Source organism: Austrofundulus limnaeus, unplaced genomic scaffold (assembly GCF_001266775.1).
Source record: "Austrofundulus limnaeus strain Quisiro unplaced genomic scaffold, Austrofundulus_limnaeus-1.0 Scaffold3, whole genome shotgun sequence".
NCBI lineage: Eukaryota > Metazoa > Chordata > Actinopteri > Cyprinodontiformes > Rivulidae > Austrofundulus > Austrofundulus limnaeus.
The window spans coordinates 6,429,342-6,448,269 of record NW_013952405.1 but is presented as its reverse complement, the minus strand read 5'-3'; the positions used below and the strand labels follow the sequence as shown (position 1 = coordinate 6,448,269).

The 18,928-nt window shown below is 38.4% G+C and overlaps 1 protein-coding gene across 3 annotated transcripts in view; it reads right to left on the bottom strand.

The window, feature by feature from the left end:
* Positions 1-18,928, bottom strand: part of cpne5a (copine Va) — a 90,232-nt gene that overhangs the window by 39,324 nt on the left and 31,980 nt on the right. For all 3 annotated transcript variants that reach the window (XM_014019812.1, XM_014019821.1, XM_014019827.1), the window contains 5 exons: positions 9,989-10,052; positions 6,159-6,262; positions 5,789-5,893; positions 1,787-1,828; positions 1,482-1,557 (listed from right to left, as the gene is read on the bottom strand). In XM_014019812.1, coding sequence (XP_013875266.1) covers positions 1,482-1,557; positions 1,787-1,828; positions 5,789-5,893; positions 6,159-6,262; positions 9,989-10,052 — 391 coding nt within the window. The remainder of the gene's footprint in view (positions 1-1,481; positions 1,558-1,786; positions 1,829-5,788; positions 5,894-6,158; positions 6,263-9,988; positions 10,053-18,928) is intronic.

Below are 18,928 nucleotides of genomic sequence, written 5' to 3'. Positions count from 1 at the left end.
CACCACCTACTGTATAGGGGTGTAGTGTGTAATTTTACAGAATGTTGGCAGAGCAGAATAAATGCAAACCTCACAAACACATCCAAACAAAGTAACTAACTAAAGCCTTTAGATAATTGTAGTGGAACTTTTCCAAAAAAGTGCTATTTAAGTACAAATTATCCAAACTTACATGTTACTGTCTACCTCTGGTAATATGAAGGCGGTTTGGCTACAAGTGGGCAGACGCTCAACAAAACCCAATATCTTATTATAAATGTGCAGGGAAATCCTTGTATTTGAAGAAAAAATCATGTAAAGTACAACAAGACAATAAAGGCTGATAAAGAGATCAAACCCTGAAGATGTGCAAGTTTAAATTACTTCAGTAAATATTAAATCATTTATTGTTGGCCAGTTAAGATCTGCTGAACATTTCTGGAAAAAAGCAGAACTCGTAACACTTTAAAGCTTGTATTAGAGATAAGGATGCTGCYGAAAAGCCTTTGTAGGAGATTCACACTGTCGTCATGCAGTGGTTCATGGAAAATAAAAAAAWWAAAAATACCCGTCATTTGTTTGAATTGATAAAAGTTGCTACCTGCAAATGAGTCACGGATAAAATGTTCTTCTTTTCCAATATAATATATCAGCGTAGATACTGCTATCAACATTTTTTAAAATATTTAATAATATTATGATAATTTTGAGGCAGTATCTCCAGCATTAATATCAGCCTGCACATTGTCTTACCTARCCATTTCTTCACCTATCCATTTAGTTTTTCCATTCTTTTCTCTGTCCAACCCCCACAATTTATTCAAAGGTTAATATAATACAGCAGATATTTTAATGAGKATAGAGCAGTCATACCAAAGCTGGTCTTCCAGGAAGTGTTATAAAAAGAAAACTACCCAAATAGCTGCCATATAGCTGATGCATTTTCATTCGTATTCTCTCCACAGACACAATTCCTCCACTGGTTGGCTGCAACACTTAACCTCTCAGACTCTTAATGGCCGCTGAGGTGAGGACAGGAAGAGGATGCTTGCAGTTAATCTCACACACACAATTTGGCTCCCAAAGAGCAAAACCTGATGACTTTACCGTCATTAAACAAGACCTCGCTAAGCCAAATGTGCACCGATTTGTTCTTAAATTGAAGGTGATTTCTCAAGCTGGCACCTAGAGATTGAGCTCGGGTACGTGTTTGTGCTGAGCTGAATAATAAATGCTCCCACTCTTTGTTTGGTGATAGTTAGCGCACGGCCGTTTGCAGTCACGGTGTGCTTCGCATGCTGTGACAAAGAGAGTGAACACATAAAACTGCTCTTCAGAGCTGGATATGTAAATAGGGCAGGTTTGCATTGTGACCTGAATTCTGCCTTTAAATTGTTTATAGCAAAGACAGACATGTGCAGCAACATTCAGTGATTAACATAAAATCCTTCTGCTTTGAGACTAAACAAAGTGACGGGTTGGAGTCTTTYACCCGCGCTCACCTCGTACACATTTAGCTGGCTCTGGCCCCTGCAGAGCTCTTTGTAGCTTGTGGTGAATTCACCAATGAAGTCATGGCTGTTAGAGGGAACAGAAAAGTGTGTCACATAGATTATTCAGGTACAGTCAGCCTAAACTTAAATATGGAAACTACAGCGCAACATAGACCAACACAAAAGCATTTCCGTTACTTTGGATTTATTTAATCTGACTTGTGAAATAACTTAATAACTAAAAATTGAGCTGATAAAGGGACAAGACATGACAAAGTTTAATAACTTTTTAATGAGTTCAGATTCATCATTACCTCCCGTCTCTGTCCCAGTCGTACACTTCTATCTTGATTGTTCTGGTGAAAACATCAAAMCAAGACAAAAAGAATAGTTTGGGTGCATTCAGACACAGAATGACAACATATTTTTTTAATTAAATAATGCAAAACAAGCTAAAGCAGCTCATTTCATATTAAGAAAACCTAAATTACTAAAAAAAAATCAGACAATCTACTGGATGGATGCTTGTGGTGTTTAGTGGTACACATTTCAGAATCAGCATCAGAATTTTATTGGTCGTTGTACATTTTAGAGGAAACAACCCATTCAAGAGAGAAACAAACAAGGAATCACAAACAGGGGGACAGGTGCCTGGGGCTGCAGCCATAGGAAGGTGCTGCCCTTTTCAATTGAAAAAAAAATAACCAATATCAGGTGAGGAAGAAAAGGAACATCTCACRCTATGTCCTCCCATTTTCCTAATAACTGATTAATGGTTGCAAAACTGTCCACAATTTAATGTTTATTATTAACAACTTAAAGTTTAACAAAAAACTAAACAAAACCAGTGTGCAAAATGTATTTGATTTTTGTGTGTTTCATCTAAAAAGCAGTTATTTAGAGCATGTCAATGCAATTTTATAAAAATTGTTAAAAATAGGAACTGAGGAATTGCTTTAGATTCCAAATAAATAAAACAATTTTTTAAGAACCAAACATGGAAAACAAACCATTTGGGTTAAGTTAAAAACTTGTGAAATAAATTCAAATAAAAACAAACATTTAAGCCTAAAAGAAGTTAGTAGGAGTGAAGAAAGTGCCTTTTTTTTTCATTTGAACTGGATGAAATTTTTAAAARCGGTCTGTCAACCTCCCCCTCTCATCAGCTGCTGTCAGTCATGTTTGAATAGGTGGAGCAGGAGGCAGGAATGTTGGACGGCTGCCTTGTTAATTCTGACCTGAACTCAGTCTGTCTGCATGCTTTACCAAACCTTAAAAACATGTTCAGTTCGAGCAGTGGCAATGTTTCTATTGTGCTTTTCTGCTCTAATTACTGTATGTTCCCATTTAATTTGAAAAAGGACATATACCTAATCCAAATATTCAGAATGAGCAGGGGGATTTTTTTTCTGCTAGGCAAAATAAAACATGTTTGGGTTAAAATGACATCTAAACATAATCTCACAAATACTAAAATCCTGTGAAGATTGATCTAAATGTAAAAGTTTTGTTGACACCTAAAACAAGACTTTGTATCCTCCTCCTGTATGCTAATGTTATTAGTATTTTTCTGTAAATCTAGTAATGACAGAAATTAATTGCCCTTTATAAAACAAGGCTGTACTTTGGGCCTCTAATAGAGCTAACCAACCACACAAAGATGCTACCGATATCACTTACAATCTTAAGTTGTGACGTTCAAGATAAATTTACCTCTTTATGTTTATTGTTTATTCTTATTTGTCAATAAAATATAAATGTTAAAATATATTGCCATGTTAAGAATGAGTTACTGTCTCATACTGCAACACACTTTATGTTTAGTCTCAATCTTTAAATCAGTTTCATTTTTAAATTGGAGCAGAAATAAGAGACACTTTATTTTCTGATCACTAACGAAGCCTGACGAATACAAGAGTTTATTAGATTCACACAAGAAAGGATGAAAGACGTGATTGCAGCGAGACAATAGGCTGGTTATCCTTCTCCTCCTCCTCAAAACCCTCTTTATCATCATCATCCGTGTCACTGTCCTCATAATCATTTTTTCTAGAGATTATTTAAAAAATGTGTGCAAAAATTAATTATGAAGGGATGAATGTGAGCCCCTTTAATGCTGCAGCTTCAGCCATTCTGTCAGTGTGTGCCAAGTTAAAATGTATATTACTAATCATAGTTTAAAATGGGTGGAATAAAACCATCAATCCAAGCGCAGTAACATTTTAAACTGAATTTAAATTTGCCATGACTCTAATTGGAAAAAAAATAAAGCATTAAAAGCGCAGCAGAACAAACTATCAATGTTTCACAAGAAAAGTGGAGAGACCATAAATTGCTGGGAATTTTTTTTTCTTATTCCTATAAATCCTCAAAGGGAATCAGGCGTCTTTCATGCTTCTGCTCCATCTGTCTGACCCAATTAACTTCTGCGGGCAGGTGAGCAGAGGCAGGATCGAAGGCAGGAACCGTCTCTGACACCTGCTGTGGAGGAGAGGGCAGCGGTTTTTACATGTTTCCCTTCACTCTCATGAATACCTGCATCCACACGCTTCATGGAACGTGTGCACTCAGACAAACACAGTCAGCCTCATCTGCTTATTCCAGCCAACTGTCAACATCTATCGAGCGACGAGTACACCCCCCCACCCCCCACCCCCTCACAATCTTTGTTTATCTTCTTATTTTCTATTTTCCTGCCAAAACTCTTTCGGCTCTTCGGATGTCTTCCGAGGCTCTTTGTTCTAAAAAAGGAGCAGATAAGATAGGGGGATGCCGCTGCCAATCAGAAAGATGAAATGCTCTGAAAGGGTTCTTGCCGTTTGCAGACAAATCAATGAGCAGCTGGGGAAGACAGCATGTGGTCAGAGACGGGCCTGTGGTAATTAACAGGTTTTATGAGGACAGCAGATGACACATTAATGAAGAAAATCAATTATTTTGGGGTTTAATGCTCACAACTCACTTTGTTAATAAGTAATAAGATTATGGCTATTCAACTGGTGGACCGTGAGCCACATCTGGCCYGCCAGTTTGCATGTATGCAAACACACTGGGCAATCTTGCAAATTTTTTCAAAAACTTTCCTTTAAAATTTACTTGTCTCAGAGCCAGCARGCTGTAAGGAAATATGTTTGACACCTCCTCATCCTTCCCTCCCTGCTCCTCTGCCACTGCAGACACTGTTATCTCCGCCCCCACATCCTCTCTCCGCAGCCAACAGTCTGCTTGTCCCAAGAGACCCGAGAGTGCCATGAATTTTTTGTGAAAATTATAGATTTCTGAGGGTCAAGATACAGGTGAATGTCTTTTTTAATTATGTCATCATTTGCTGCTCGATCCTTTAATTTAAGTTGTGTAGTGGTGTGTGTGTGTGTGTTGGGGGTGGGGGTGGTATTTAGCTTGTAATGGAACTAATACTAAATCTATTTTTTTAGCATTTTGTCATGTTATAATGTCATTCCTTCATCAAAAACATACCCAGGGTGTTGTTGGTTCTTTTTACTTTGCTGGAGAACATGTTGTTTAATTAGTGATTCGGCTTACAACTGACTTTGGCACATAATATTATATTTTATGTTTGTTGATACAATGGAGAATTTTGTCATTAAAATAGACACAATGATTGTTGTAACAATGACATATTTTAATACACAGATATTTTCTCAGTTGTGTATTTTTTAAGAACATAATGCATTGGAAAACATCAACGTAGAGACTGCTACTGTTGTAGTAAAAAACAAAAATAAACTGAGAAAACCTAAAATTATGAGTTTCTTTGCCAGTTCAACTCATATCTTATCACTTGAAACTACCCCTAACACTTTGTCTGCTCTTTTTGTAATATCACAAAAAGAACGGGGACCCTGGTGTGAACACTAAAAATACAAAAGTCAGGAGAGTTTCAGATAAACACTCTAACCTCCTGGGACCTGGAGCCACATGCAATGCAAGAGGATAAAGGGAGGTTAAACAATGGTTCGTGAGTTTTGTTGTAAAGTAATTTATTAATGTATTTTTTTCTGTTTGTAGTATTTTACTGTCAAACCATTGACAAAATTGTACATTTTGGTGTTTTTCTGACACCTTATATTTGGTATTATCGTCATTTTTTTCTTTTTAATAGGTTTTGCATAAGTTTTTTTGTATTGCAAACATGTGAACCTGCAACCAATTACAATGAATTAGCTCTTTGAGCAGGTTTCTCTTTTCACAGAATGAATGTTTTAACCTTTTAAGGGTCATGGGAAAACTCAAAATCCACAAGTAGGAATGAAAATAAGATTCAGCCTTAATTACACAGGATCAGATAACCTTACCTGTCATAGTCCCCRTTGCAAAGTGCTCTGACAGGAATGGAAAAGGGCTCCCACACAGGGTTCAAAGTGTTCTTCACCACCTCAGTCTTGTGACAGATGGTGAACCTGGAGCAGAAGATCAACAAGGATTTGAAATCTTGTATATATATTAAAAAAACATTAATCTTCAAAATTAAACCAAAAGAAAGGAATCTTTCCACAGCAGCTCTGCTTTGGGACCATGTCTGGATGACTAAATCATTATGCAGCTGAGTTCAAGGTGTCTCRGTTTAATTCTTTCACACTTGGTGACCTTCATTTCAGATCTTAGCACACACACAAATCTGGCTTTATTTGCCCACAGAGAAACAGAATCAATAGACAAACTCACGTGCCGTCCTCGTTACTTCTGTAAAACACCATGAAGGGGTCCGACTTTCCAAAGAAGTCTTTTTTATCCAGTTTGTTGGCACAGAACTGCATGGAGGCGTAATCCTACAAAAGGAAAACCCAGAGTTAAAGAACAGAAAAGCAAGAAAAGGAAGAAGACATAGTAAGCCCATGCTCCTGCCTATGTTGTGTTTCCTGTTATTTGTTTGTACACGCTGCTTGCCAAGGTATAAAAGCACTGAAGCACTAAATAATGGGAAAGTGCTGACAGAATCCCAGTATGAGCAGCGCAACAACAACCACAGGGCACTAGTTTCCAAAATTTGCAAATGCATTCGTTACCACTTTTTGTTTTTCAGCACTTGCGTTAGAAATTCAGTACCTTTCATGTGCTGAATATAATAACAGTAACAATGTGAGGCCCACTGCAGCCGACACAAGTGACTTGTAAAACCTYGTAGCGAGTGGGTTGGGTGCTGTCTGTGGAAAGGTGATTGCAGCTATCAACGTATTAGAAAAAAACAGGTTAGGCACCATTTCAGTGTTCACCGGTGTATCAAGGACTGTGTCCAGACTCTTTAATGTTTTTGAATCCAAATGGTCTTCCTGTGGTTAGACTGCATTTCATAATGATGGGGCTGCAAAGTCACTGAACAGTTAAACGTACATGCCAGAAAACGGTCTTCATCACTGACGGTCTTCACATCAGAGCCACATGAGCTTTGTATAACATGTGTTCAGCTTGAAACATGCTGCTTATGCAAATCGAGTGTCCAATCATTGGTTCTTTGAGTGTGAGCCAGAGAGAAGACATTTRAACTGAAGGCAAAAAGAGAGGGGCTGTTTTTACCCTGCGAGTACCCGGGCTTTTAGAKTTTGAAGTGCTACTATTTGATCTGAATCAGCAATGTGCCGAGCACGGCCTCTATTGATTGCTTTGACCCACATCAGTGTGGCACTCCCTGCCTGCGATCTACCTCTCACTAACCCCCATCACATCACCATATGCTTTGGACTCAGACAGAGTGCAAACCTGCCTCTGTTGAAGCATTTGCAGAGAGAAAAATGGATGCCTGTGACGTATGACAATGCGAAGATATCCTTCTGAAAGTTAATATCCGCTATTTTGTTCTTTTCCGACATTGCTGGTAATTGTTTATTCAACATAACTGAAATGTGGAAATAAAAAAAAAAACATTGCAAAGCTCATTAAAACAATCAGTGTTGAAATGTTCCATATCTACTTTCATTTTCTCGTGTCATTTTCAATYATTATTCGTGGTTTTTAACAATAAAAGTGGGGAGCGCACTAATTGAAACCTGTCTTTTTCCAGCGGGGCACAGATTTAACTGTTTTAGAGAAATCCTCTGAGCATTTTGAACCAAAAATGAGTCAAGCTCTCCCTCGGTGGCTTTTCACAAGAAGACCTAATTTCCCAAGTTCCCACTTGGTCGATTTGAACAAATAACGCAACGTGTTCAAAGAATTTGCTTATGTCATTTATCAAAGCCCTTTAGAACCATCCTCTACAACCGCCCTGCACAACCCTGACGCAGCCTCCACAATTACACTATCATGCCTTAAACCCTCATTAGGCACAGATAACATATACCCACTCTGGTGCCATGCAGTGTTGTCTCATTAAGGGAGGAAAAGGCAGAACATTCATTTCAGCTACTGAGGTTTAGCAGCAGCAGGGGAATACAGAGTGCAGTCTGCATCCTTTCTCTGCTTTATCGAGATAGCGCGGCATGGGGGTAAGTGGCAGAGCAATGCACACTGTCACTTCCACAGAGTGGGTCGGGTCTGTCAAAGGGCTACAAAGCAAGCCAGACAATACCTGGATTCTTGTTACATAAGCCTCTATGCCATAGAGTCTATGGCATCTTCAGGATTGCACACTGTTGTGAATCACCAAGTGAATCATGTGCCAAAGGATTCTATGGACATTAACTCATCTCCTTTGTGTGTTTTACGCATCACTCCATTCATTCTGGTGTTTGTGTCGATGATAAGACTGAGGCAATGCATGCCTGTGCTTGTTTTATGAATTAAATAAAACAGAATTACAACAAAGATAAATTTCATGTTTTAGAAGAATGCACAACGTAATTTGAAACATAAATAGAAATTAGAATGTTGAATAAATGATTCATAAAAATATAATTTCTCATTTAGACAAAAACTAAAGGTATAACAAATGACAAAAAATATTTAGAATTCTTAGTCCCCTTTGTGGTACATTTGTGATTTGGGGCTTTAATTTTAAAAAAYGGCTTAGTTTGACTTAATTGTGCATTATTAAATAATGTCCCGGTACTCAGTGTGCTGCCATGTGTGAAGTAGTTACCCTGAAACCAGCTACAGCAGCAGTTAGACCAGGAGTAAAATCTGAAAATAAGCCAGCCCCTGCACAGCAGCCATATGTGCCAAAGATAACGACAGCCAAGAGGAAGCTTTTGATCCATCCAAAGGCTCCTGCTCTATTCAAGGATACCTGGCAAATCCATCAAGAAGGTGAGAGCCAATCCTGCAGARCCTACCCTGTTGATTCCTCCTCTGCTGGTCTCACGTTCCCCAAACGAGACACACAGTGTTTACCCTGAGGCGAAGCAGCACCTGAGCTGCCTCTGACTATTGGTCACAGGTGGATTGTAAAATAAACACCATCCAGATGGATTGTAGCGCTTCTAAACCATTAGAATTTACAGACGTGGGATGCTGCYGACAGCAATCTTCACAGTTTTTGTTCTTTGTTTTATGTGTACAATGTTTTCCACAGCCWGAGGCATTGCCATTTAGGGTTAAAATTCTGTGCAAACACTGTAAGTCTGAAGTGACATGTCCTCCTGTCTGTAATTGACCAGAAGCATGGAAACAGTCATTTGTACCAGTAATGATCATTTGCATTTATATTACTAAATCGCTTCTTGAAGTGGTGCTTTGCACCGATGTTGCTGACTCCTATTAACTCATAAGCAACACACCTGATGACTCACAGCAGCCCATCATGACGATGAGCACTGACACTTCAGTCCAGCACGGCAGAATCAGCAATGGTTATCATGGCAGGTTCATTATCAGCACGGCTGATCTGCTGCAGTCTAAGAACAGACTGTTAATTTAAAACAAAAAGGTCCGGTCACAGATAACTACTGTCAGTTTAGATTAAAGTGCACAAGGAATAAGCAAAGCCTTGGATGTATAGGCCACGGCAGGTTTTAGGACATAAAACATGAACACGGAGCCTTGATGGCTTACTCTACAACTTTGGAGAGAGGCCAGTTGTTCTGGTCAGTACATCTAGCTGCTCTCTCCTGCTCAACTGGCAGCACTATAATGTGGTTATTTACTCTCTTTATTTAGCAGTGTGGGGAGAAAGCCAATGAGCATTAGTGGACACAGGTTATTAATGTCAACTCATGAATTAAAGCGCCCCACATGAGCGCAAAAGTCTGATTTAGTGAGTAGAATGACTGCGGTCCCATTAAATAGACATTCAAATTCATAGCTTTTTCAGCATGTACACAACTTCTAAATGACAGCACATTTGCTTGGTAACACAGCATATCCTGCTTGTTTAACGAGGACGTTTATGATTCAATACATCTCACTGACAAGAAGGATATAAAACCTCCCACTTCACTGAAGTAGACATGTGAGCAGTGCTAAATGAGCGTTTTGCACCAGTTAATATGTCCAGTAAAGCTCCGGTGCACCATTGCTTTGGTGGTAAGAACAAATCAGATCAGTTGAACACTAAAAAACATTTATTCAGAAAAAGAGTAAACAATATAAAAAGTAAACAAGTCCAAACTTTCTAGACTCACTCTGCAGTTTCCAAGCTCCTCAGCTGACAGGATTATGGTTCCACATGTCTTCCCAGGTATGCCCCTGTGGAAACAAAACACTGTGATTCACACTGTGAACGGCAGCACACGCAGTCCACTGGACAGTTCTTAGTAGCTTGGTAACAACAGAAACTTAAGGGCTTTTTTTTTTTCGCAGTGGAAGAGTTCGAAGTGTTCAACAAGCCTGAGTTAWGGGCCGGAAACAGATACGGCGTTAGACTTGAGCATTTAGTTCACATCACAGATTTTCACATTCTCTACAGGCCTGAGCCAAATACTCAGAACTTCAGTCACTGACATCATTCTTTCACATACAAAGGCTTTTAATAATATTCTTCAGAACTGAGTCACACCTCATGGAAATTACATCATCGAAGGAGGAGATATTAGCTCACTTATCCAGGTGATCCAACACAAGGAAGTCCTACAAGCTCAGATATAAAATATTATGTGTCTGATTGTGTTGTATAAGAGCGAGGTGTGATAGTCCTTCAAGAACTTGCTGTTCAACTTAATTACAGTACTTTAATCACAAAATAAACTGATTGTGCATGCATTATAAAAATATTCTAAATATCTTATAAATATCTTGTGAGATGCATTTAAGGCTCAATCTAAATTACGTGTCTGTGGCTGATATTTTCCAGATTCGTAGAAAATTCAGCAAATTTGAAAAAAATGGAGAATTATCGCGAGAAGCTTTTTTTGTCATCAAATAAACAGTTTCAAAACGAGTTTTCTTTTTCTTTTTTTTTACAACTCAGGGTCCCTGCCAAGGTCAAGCCATTTCTCTCACATTCAGACTTTGAGAAAGCGACTCCCACCTTATTTTCTTTTAGACGGATTATTGTAACTGTTTTCTTTAGTGTCAGCCAGTTTCTGCTCTTTTGTCTACAGCTGAAACTGCTGCAGCTCGAGTTATGAAACACAAGCGAGACTTCGTCTCACCTGTCTTGCCTTCTTTGAGCTGAGTCCTAATTCATGTTAGAACYAAGTTGAAGATTTTATTGTTTGCTTTTAAGTCACTGAACGGGTTGGCTTCTTCTTACTTGTCGATTCTCCTAACTCAGTTCCTCAAAGGTCACTGAGGTCAGACAAGCAGATGCTCTTGAACGTCCCCAGGAGGACCAGATTAAATCTGACAGGTGAGGCTGCCCTTTCACATTTAGATGYCACCAAACACTTAAAACTCATTTAAATACTCAATTTTATTCTGAGGAATTTAAACTAAACCAAGTTATGATGTCAATTACTTTCCTTATTACTAGTGATGTTCGAMATACCACCAATTTCCTTTCTGATACCAAATAAAACTCAGGCTATCAGTGATACTGATCTGATWCYAATACTTKGGGCAAATRCACCTAATGTGTCTGATAAATCTTTAAAACGTCAATTATTTCAAATAGGTGAATCATAAAGCATCCAATACATCAGAGTCATTTATATATTAATTGTAAACTCAGAAGTATGCTGATGTTGCGTCCTCATTTACAACATAACTGAGCTGAAACAACAAAAAAAACAGAGAACACAATCAAATGAAATTTGTGAAAATTGTGTTTTAAACAACAAAAAATTGAAGTCAAATAATAAAACCATTACAATGAATAATTTTTAAATTATCAATAACTACTATAAAAATGAAAACTTGTGTCTTCATTTATGTTGTANATTAACATAAAAAATACTGAACAAGTATCATCTACAGACTGAAAACTGTTTGATTTCACTTTATTATTTTTTACCACAGACTAATAAATATATTGTTTCTAAATGTTTATAAAGCTATTTTAGTAGCATTTTATGTATGGCTCATAATACAGTTTTGCTGAAACATATTTTTTATTCAACAATCGCAAAAAGAATGACARCGTTTCTTTAGCTGACAGTTTGGCTGCTCTAATGAACACAGCTTCTTTCCCACTACCTTCATTAAATGTTAAAAGCCATAAATGCATGCTCTCTTTAGCGTAATGTAAGATAAAACTTCTGGGCCACAGAGTGGYTTTGATCCCCGTTTTTGCCTGCAGCACATTTTGATTTTGAAGCTCAGCAAGTTTGAATTTGTTTACCGCTAGTTGCCACCATTAAATCATTAAAACATACCTCAGCACCAGCTGGACTAAACAAAAACTGGGAGAATACATCATTTTTAAATAGCAATATACAGATAATTTATATGAAACATTACAAATTTCAGTCAAAACGGAACAAAACACATTTCAATTGATCAATCTTTCAGTGGCACTCCAGCTGTGGACACATCATCTTTATATATAAAGAGCAGAATTACAAGTGAGCCCTGCTGGGACCGAAGCAGGGGTCCAATCATCTGAAGGTCAAACGTGTTGCAGATCCTCATCAAGCTGTGACAGCTGATCTGACTAAAACTACACAGAGTCCCATCCTGCTGAAGCAGAGAGCGTTTTGGAACTACAGCAGCAGAGGTTTGCATTATTAACAAAGTCAGTCTGAATAACAACATCGCAATAACGGGACTTTAAAGTCTGGATTATGCCGGGGGATCGATTTAGAAGTAGAGTGCGTTCTTCTTTTCTATCTGCCTGAGCAGGAAACGGTTGCATTCTTTTCAGTTTCTGCAGCTCTAAGTATTTCCAGTAAGTTCACTCAAAGTTCCCAGGGCTGTAACGCATGTAGTGAAATGCCCCATAAAAGCAAATGTGGCCCCCGAGGTATCATCTTCAATCAATACCACAATACAAGTGACCAAAGCGTTGAGCCGTAACTGCTGCATAATGTTTAATGAGGCAATAGTTAAAACGAAGCCCGAGGGCAGACRCACTTAATTCTCAGGCTTTTTCTTTAAGGTCCAGGGAGACTGGTCTCAAGGTGAATTAACTGTCCTTGAATTATTGATGCTCGACTCCGAGCCTCCACCGTGCAGCTCAATGATTCCTCAAAGAGCCAGTAAAATGTTCACCAATAAAACCAGTAAACCTTGCCCACTCCGCAGGTCAAATGATCAGATTTGAGGTCACGGTGATGGYTGGCACCGCCATGAAAGAGGGAAATAATATCCAGTGATCGGTTCATTTTCAGCTCCAGATGCATCTCGCTGCTCTAATCTCGGCTGCTGATAAAGTGAGCAAGAAGCAAAAGGCCAACGTTCTTTTAAATTAGTTATGCATTATTGAGCACGGCATTTCCTCTGACACTTACTTGTTAACGTGAGGTGCAGGCACGAGCTGAATGAATAAATACTTTCCACCTGTTACGGTATCTGTGGTGCAGGAATTCCTTTTATGGGGTTTGTGCTAAAATTTGTATTTTGCTGGTATCAGTGGTCCTGCACGCCGAAGCCCCGTTCCCCTTGCATTAATTCACTGACAAATCTTCACTGATGATGAAATGGTTTGAAATGGAATGGGGTGGATCTGTTTTCTGTACGTGAGTGAACAAGGTCTACTCAATGTTAAAAGGAGAGTCAGCTGGTGACATTCTAGCATTTCAATATTGAAATGACTCCAATCATACGTGTAGCATTATGCCGTAATGTAAACTTCAATGTTTTGAGTTACATCAGCACTTATTCAGTTTGAGCCTAAAAATATCATGTTTTCTGTTTTATTCTGCAAGGTTTAGTGAGACTTTTTTCAATAAAGGTTTTATTTATTTACTGAAAATACAAAGGAAAAGGTTGAAGGAGACATATGATGCTCTTAATTTTTTTTTCACATTTAAATCATTCAGTTGGGGGTCTATATAAAGTGGAACAACAATTATTTGATCTGAATACCTTCTTATTGTAACTCCACAAGCCCCTGTTTCCCCCATTTTCTGAGGTGCGTCTCAGATCAACTCATTTTGAGGCTGTTTCTTTACATCCAAATGAGGCGATTCACACCCCGCCCTCTCCAGCTTCTGGTTTATTCTAGTTTGATAGAGGGGTTTTACGACTATATGGTGGAGCAGAAACTTTTTATTTACAAATTAATCAAAAGATGTCAACAAGGAAACACTTTTCCATCCAGCCTTACATGTTGGAGCCAGAGTCTGACCCAGAACCAGAGGAGAATGAAAATGATGAAATTGTAGTYGGTAATKCCARATCTTATTTGGCAGTTCTGCTACAATTAAATTGATGTAATAGTTCAAAAAAACATAATAGAAAATAGAAAAAATCTGAAGAGGTTGAAAATTATGACTCTAACAAAATATAAAGAAACCTACTCAGCACCAGAAGAGATTAATTCAACTTTTCTGCACTCCTTGAGAAGTTCAAACTGCAATTTAATGGCTAAAAAGTGGATTTTGCAGGATCAAAATCACAATGGTTTATTAGAATCAAGGGAACATTAGCAAAGGTGTAGTAACACCATCTAAGGGTTTGGTGCAGAAAGTGTGATGACAGCCTGTTGTTTTTTGAACGATTACGTGATATTAATGCAGGTGAGCAGAGACTGAAAACCATATGCTAAAGAGGGTGTGAAGCTTAACACCATTCATTGGCCCATAATTCATGAAATCCTTTACAAATTTCTGTTTGCAACCTACAGACTCTAAGCTATAGACTTGTCCAATGCCAGTGCAGACTGTGCTGCATGAAGATCTCATATTTACAGTCTGATTACCATCATGTCTGCAGTTCCCTCTTTTCAGCTGAAACCTGACTGATCAAACAAAGGTTTCTGAAGAAAACAAACAAGCAGAGACAGAAATGAAACAAGGCCTTGTAGCAGACCGCTTTTTACTGAGGGRGAAAAAATAACTGAAGGGGAAGAAATAATGTCGTGCTCCTTGCTGGCAGTGAAACTAATAGTGAGCCACAGCTGTCTTGACAGATCCCTGGTTTGATCAACTGAATTGAAAGAGATCAAGCAGCATACTTCAGCATCACCACAATTACCTGACCAAAGATCCAGATCCAGATACTGCTGGAGAATAGCAATGAGAACACCGGTTTTCTCTTTCTACCACGTTCTGGTTATTTACTCATTTAAAACAACAAGCTCCAATGAAAACAGTATGTCCCRTTTAACATTATGACTATCTTGAATGGCTTATTTAAAATAACTTTCTATCTTAAAACTGATATTTACAAAGTCTAAATCCATTTTTTATCAGTGCTGAAGTTTTATAAGGTGAGAGGAAAGGAGGCCACTGATGATGCCATTTCCTTCAGGTCATTAGAATGAGGAATAGTTTTGATATTTAACAGGAATAGTTTTGATATTTAACAGGAATAGTTTTGATATTTAACAGGAATAGTTTTGATATTTAACAGCCCAGGAACGTGCCATGCATGCTCCAGTGCAATATTATAAAAATGGTTATTTTCACAAAAACACAATCACACGTCCAAAATTATAATAATATTTTTTTCACACTTTGGTTGTTGCATCAGAGTTTCCTTCTTCATTGTGAATTTATGAGGTAAAATAACTGTAAAGTTATCACACTGACTACCTCACTTTGCAATTCCACACTCAAGCAGGAATAACACAATTAATATGTTTATATTAAACGGAAGAGCATTTCAACTATTAATATAAGAAAAATGGATTGTTTTACCCCAAAATAAATTGAAAATGGTCCAGGTCAATGAATCCAGTAAATATGTCTGAATGACAGGGGGATTAGTATAAATTAGCACGACTAACTTGTGCTGAGAAAAAGCACAACATGGAGGGATGCCAGGCAGATAATCTGGCTAGTAAATGTTTGGGATAGTGAGCAGATCATAGCTGAACAGAATTAGAGAAGGTTGCCTAAACTTTATGTGGGTTTAAATGGGATTWTGCCACTAATCCTCCCGATCTACCTTCGCTGATAAGAATTCATAATCCCTTACCTCACCAGGATTAAAGGAAATGATGAAAAAAAACACACCAGCTAGCTCTAAATCATAGACGAATGCGTACGGTGGTTCTCAGGGAGGAAAAGAAGGCTGCTTCATACTTATAATGCGAGATGAGCTTGTGTTTGAGATTGAAGAAGGTAGCTGCAGGCAGATTGAGCAAAGCTCTTTGAATCTTTGTTAAAATAGGCAGAARCACAGTAAATAGGGTAAAAAAATGCATGAAACAGAAGCGGAAAGATAACCATAATAAAAAGGAAGAGACGTTCCCATTCTTTTAATAGTAAAGTGAAGGCAAAATAACTTGTGTTACCATCGTGTCATTCTTGACAGTGTAAGTTATTTTTTCTTTTTTATTTAATAGGAGTGCCACGATTCAGTGCGATTCCGTGTTGATGTTTTGATTGCATATATTACAGCCCAGCTTTAATGACTATAACAGTGTTTGATTTCATGGGATTCTAAATAAATGAGGCTTTCATCAGCCACCTGCAAGCTCGAAATCACTTGTTTTGACAGTAATAGAGAAGATTGGGAGAGCCTGTCAATCATGAGGCCACTTTTTTTCATCCAAACACAAAAACTGCTGAAGTCAGAACAGCGAGTTAACTCCGAACCTTGAGTTTTATTCCGCTCGCCAAAAARAGAAACTTTCTTTTTTAGAGCACATCCCTTCCCGCCGGCAAGAACAGGACATTCCTYTGCATCAGCGGCCAGGAAAAAAGATGCTCAATCCCTTTTGTTGTTGCTTTTACCAGAGTTGTGATTTATCCCACTTTCTCACCGCAGGCGTGCGACATCAACACGACACTGATTGATCTTTTCCCTCGCTGCTGCCGTGCCGCTGCGGGCCAGAGGACCGCTCATCCCCGCTCCTGGCACTGGGTACAGGTAATTAAAGTCCTGTTGCATTGGGCCGCCCTGACCCAGATCACCAATGAAGAAGTTCTTATTAAACGGTGCAGCACTTTTGAGTTGCTCTGTCATCACCTCTAAAGGCGGTCCAACATTAGGTCGCCACAATGAAAGCCTTCTGCTCTGAGCGCGAAACAATCCAGTAAGGTTTACCACCTCGCTCCTAATGCCTCAGTTAGTATGCAGGCAAAAATCTATTGCCTTATTATCTACAGAGCCTAAAAAATCAATACCTTTAACAGCTCCTGAATATACTTTAATAAATAGGCTATTTTCTATTTTACTGCTAAACAAATTATAAATGTTTTCTAGGTCATGTCACTCAGCTAATGACAAATATTGGTGTAGGATGGATACGTTAAAAAAGAGATGTAGCATTTTCCTGCATATAAATCATCATTTCTGATTAGATTTCGCTCGTTCCTATGACAACGGCTCAAAAAAAGGGAAGAAAACCCCACTTTGACTTCAGACTATTTCTAAAGACTTTTGCATGGAACTTCCTTGGTGGCTCGAATTAACATCTCTCACACAAACCCCTACCAGACGTCCTGACRCCTTACTGTTAATAGATAAGAATTGCCACATTCCTGAACCCCCACAAGTTCGAGTGACCRYAMGSACTGTCTGTTTGCTCCTCTTCAAAGGGATCATAAATGCCTTTAACCAGACTCTTCAGTGACTGAGAACAAAGGACCTACATTCTTCATTAAATGTGAAAAAAAGAGAACAAGATTGAATGTTTTTATACAACTGTCTGTTTTCATATATCTTGATCAAAGAAATATGATTTACCTGTTTCTTTTTACAGAAAGAACAAAACCCATTGAAACTCTACTATGTTCTCTTTTTAACTGTTTGCCCACTAAGGACTCAGTGTAGTAACTGTGTGGTGTTAATTGTTTTGATGAAATGTTCTCCTGAAGAAGATGTGTGTTTTATTCCATGATTTAATCCTTAGAAACTTTAGGACTTGAATCTTTAATTAAAAGTGTGACACTTTTATTTTACTGAGGCAAGCAGATGTCTCTCCCTTTTAATTAGATGCAAGATACTTAAACTAAAACACTCCTTTTTCCTTTGTCCTGATGTAAAGTTTTCCCTCCAAAACAGATTTGATTTGTTAAAAAACTTGTCCTGTATAAGGTGTAACATTTTTATTGGCCAACTAAAACCTTGACTCCGCCCATAACAGAGGTTTTAAAAAGCTTAGCGCACTCCCAATCTCTTAGAAGACAGAGAAGGTGAAGACCAACAGAGAAAGAGAGTTTTTCAACATCAGAAGTCAGAAACAGCTTTCCAGAAGCTCAGCAGAGGCCCTTCCTGCCAGCCCCTCCCCATGGGCTGGGCAGGATGGTGGCCCTTCTGCATCTCCCGCTGGGTTGAGCGTACAGCCACCRTYTAATATCGACTCAAAACCTGAGTTTGATTTTATAGAAGTTAAATAAGCTAACTGTAACTCATGCATCATTTTTAGTTTGTTTTTCTCTACAAAGTTGAAATCAAGTGAATGATTTGATTTMATTGAAGTCAATGAAGTTTTGCAGACGCCTGGGGAGGACCGGACCCCGTTGTCACCAGCTCACCACCCACATTTCTGACTGAAGGGCCAGCAGCTGAACAGACACCCTGAATGTCCAACCGGCCACTACACTGAAGCAGTTCTTTGGGGAACATCACCTGAGATCCTTCGGTCAGCCGAYGACTACTTCTGGTATCGCAAACAGCAGAACTAAAGGGTAAAAGTGARCATTTGTCCTGGTGACAAACAGGTGCTCAGATGTAATTTGATTCTTATCTTTGTATGAGATTTGATAAACTAAATGATTTTTCTCCCTAATTTAACTAGGACCCCCTTAGTTAAAAACCAGCTAAAAGCAAAACTCACCTCACCTCATTCCAAGCCTCAAACTCACCTCTCAGTGTTTATTTTATTTGTTTGTTTGTTTGTTTGTTTGTTTATTCACTTGTGATTGCAAACTGTCAGTTTTACCTGGTTCAACATGTCATCACTTCTTACCATAGTTGTAAATACTTAAAAGGCCCGTGGAGAACGTGCCAGCATAAGTTAATGTCACTTTTGTGACTTGATAAAGTATTATTGGTTCTGATAAGGACAAGGACTCATCAAACGATTTTGGGTACATTTATTGTGAGACTGATTACAATAAAGTTACAGGTTT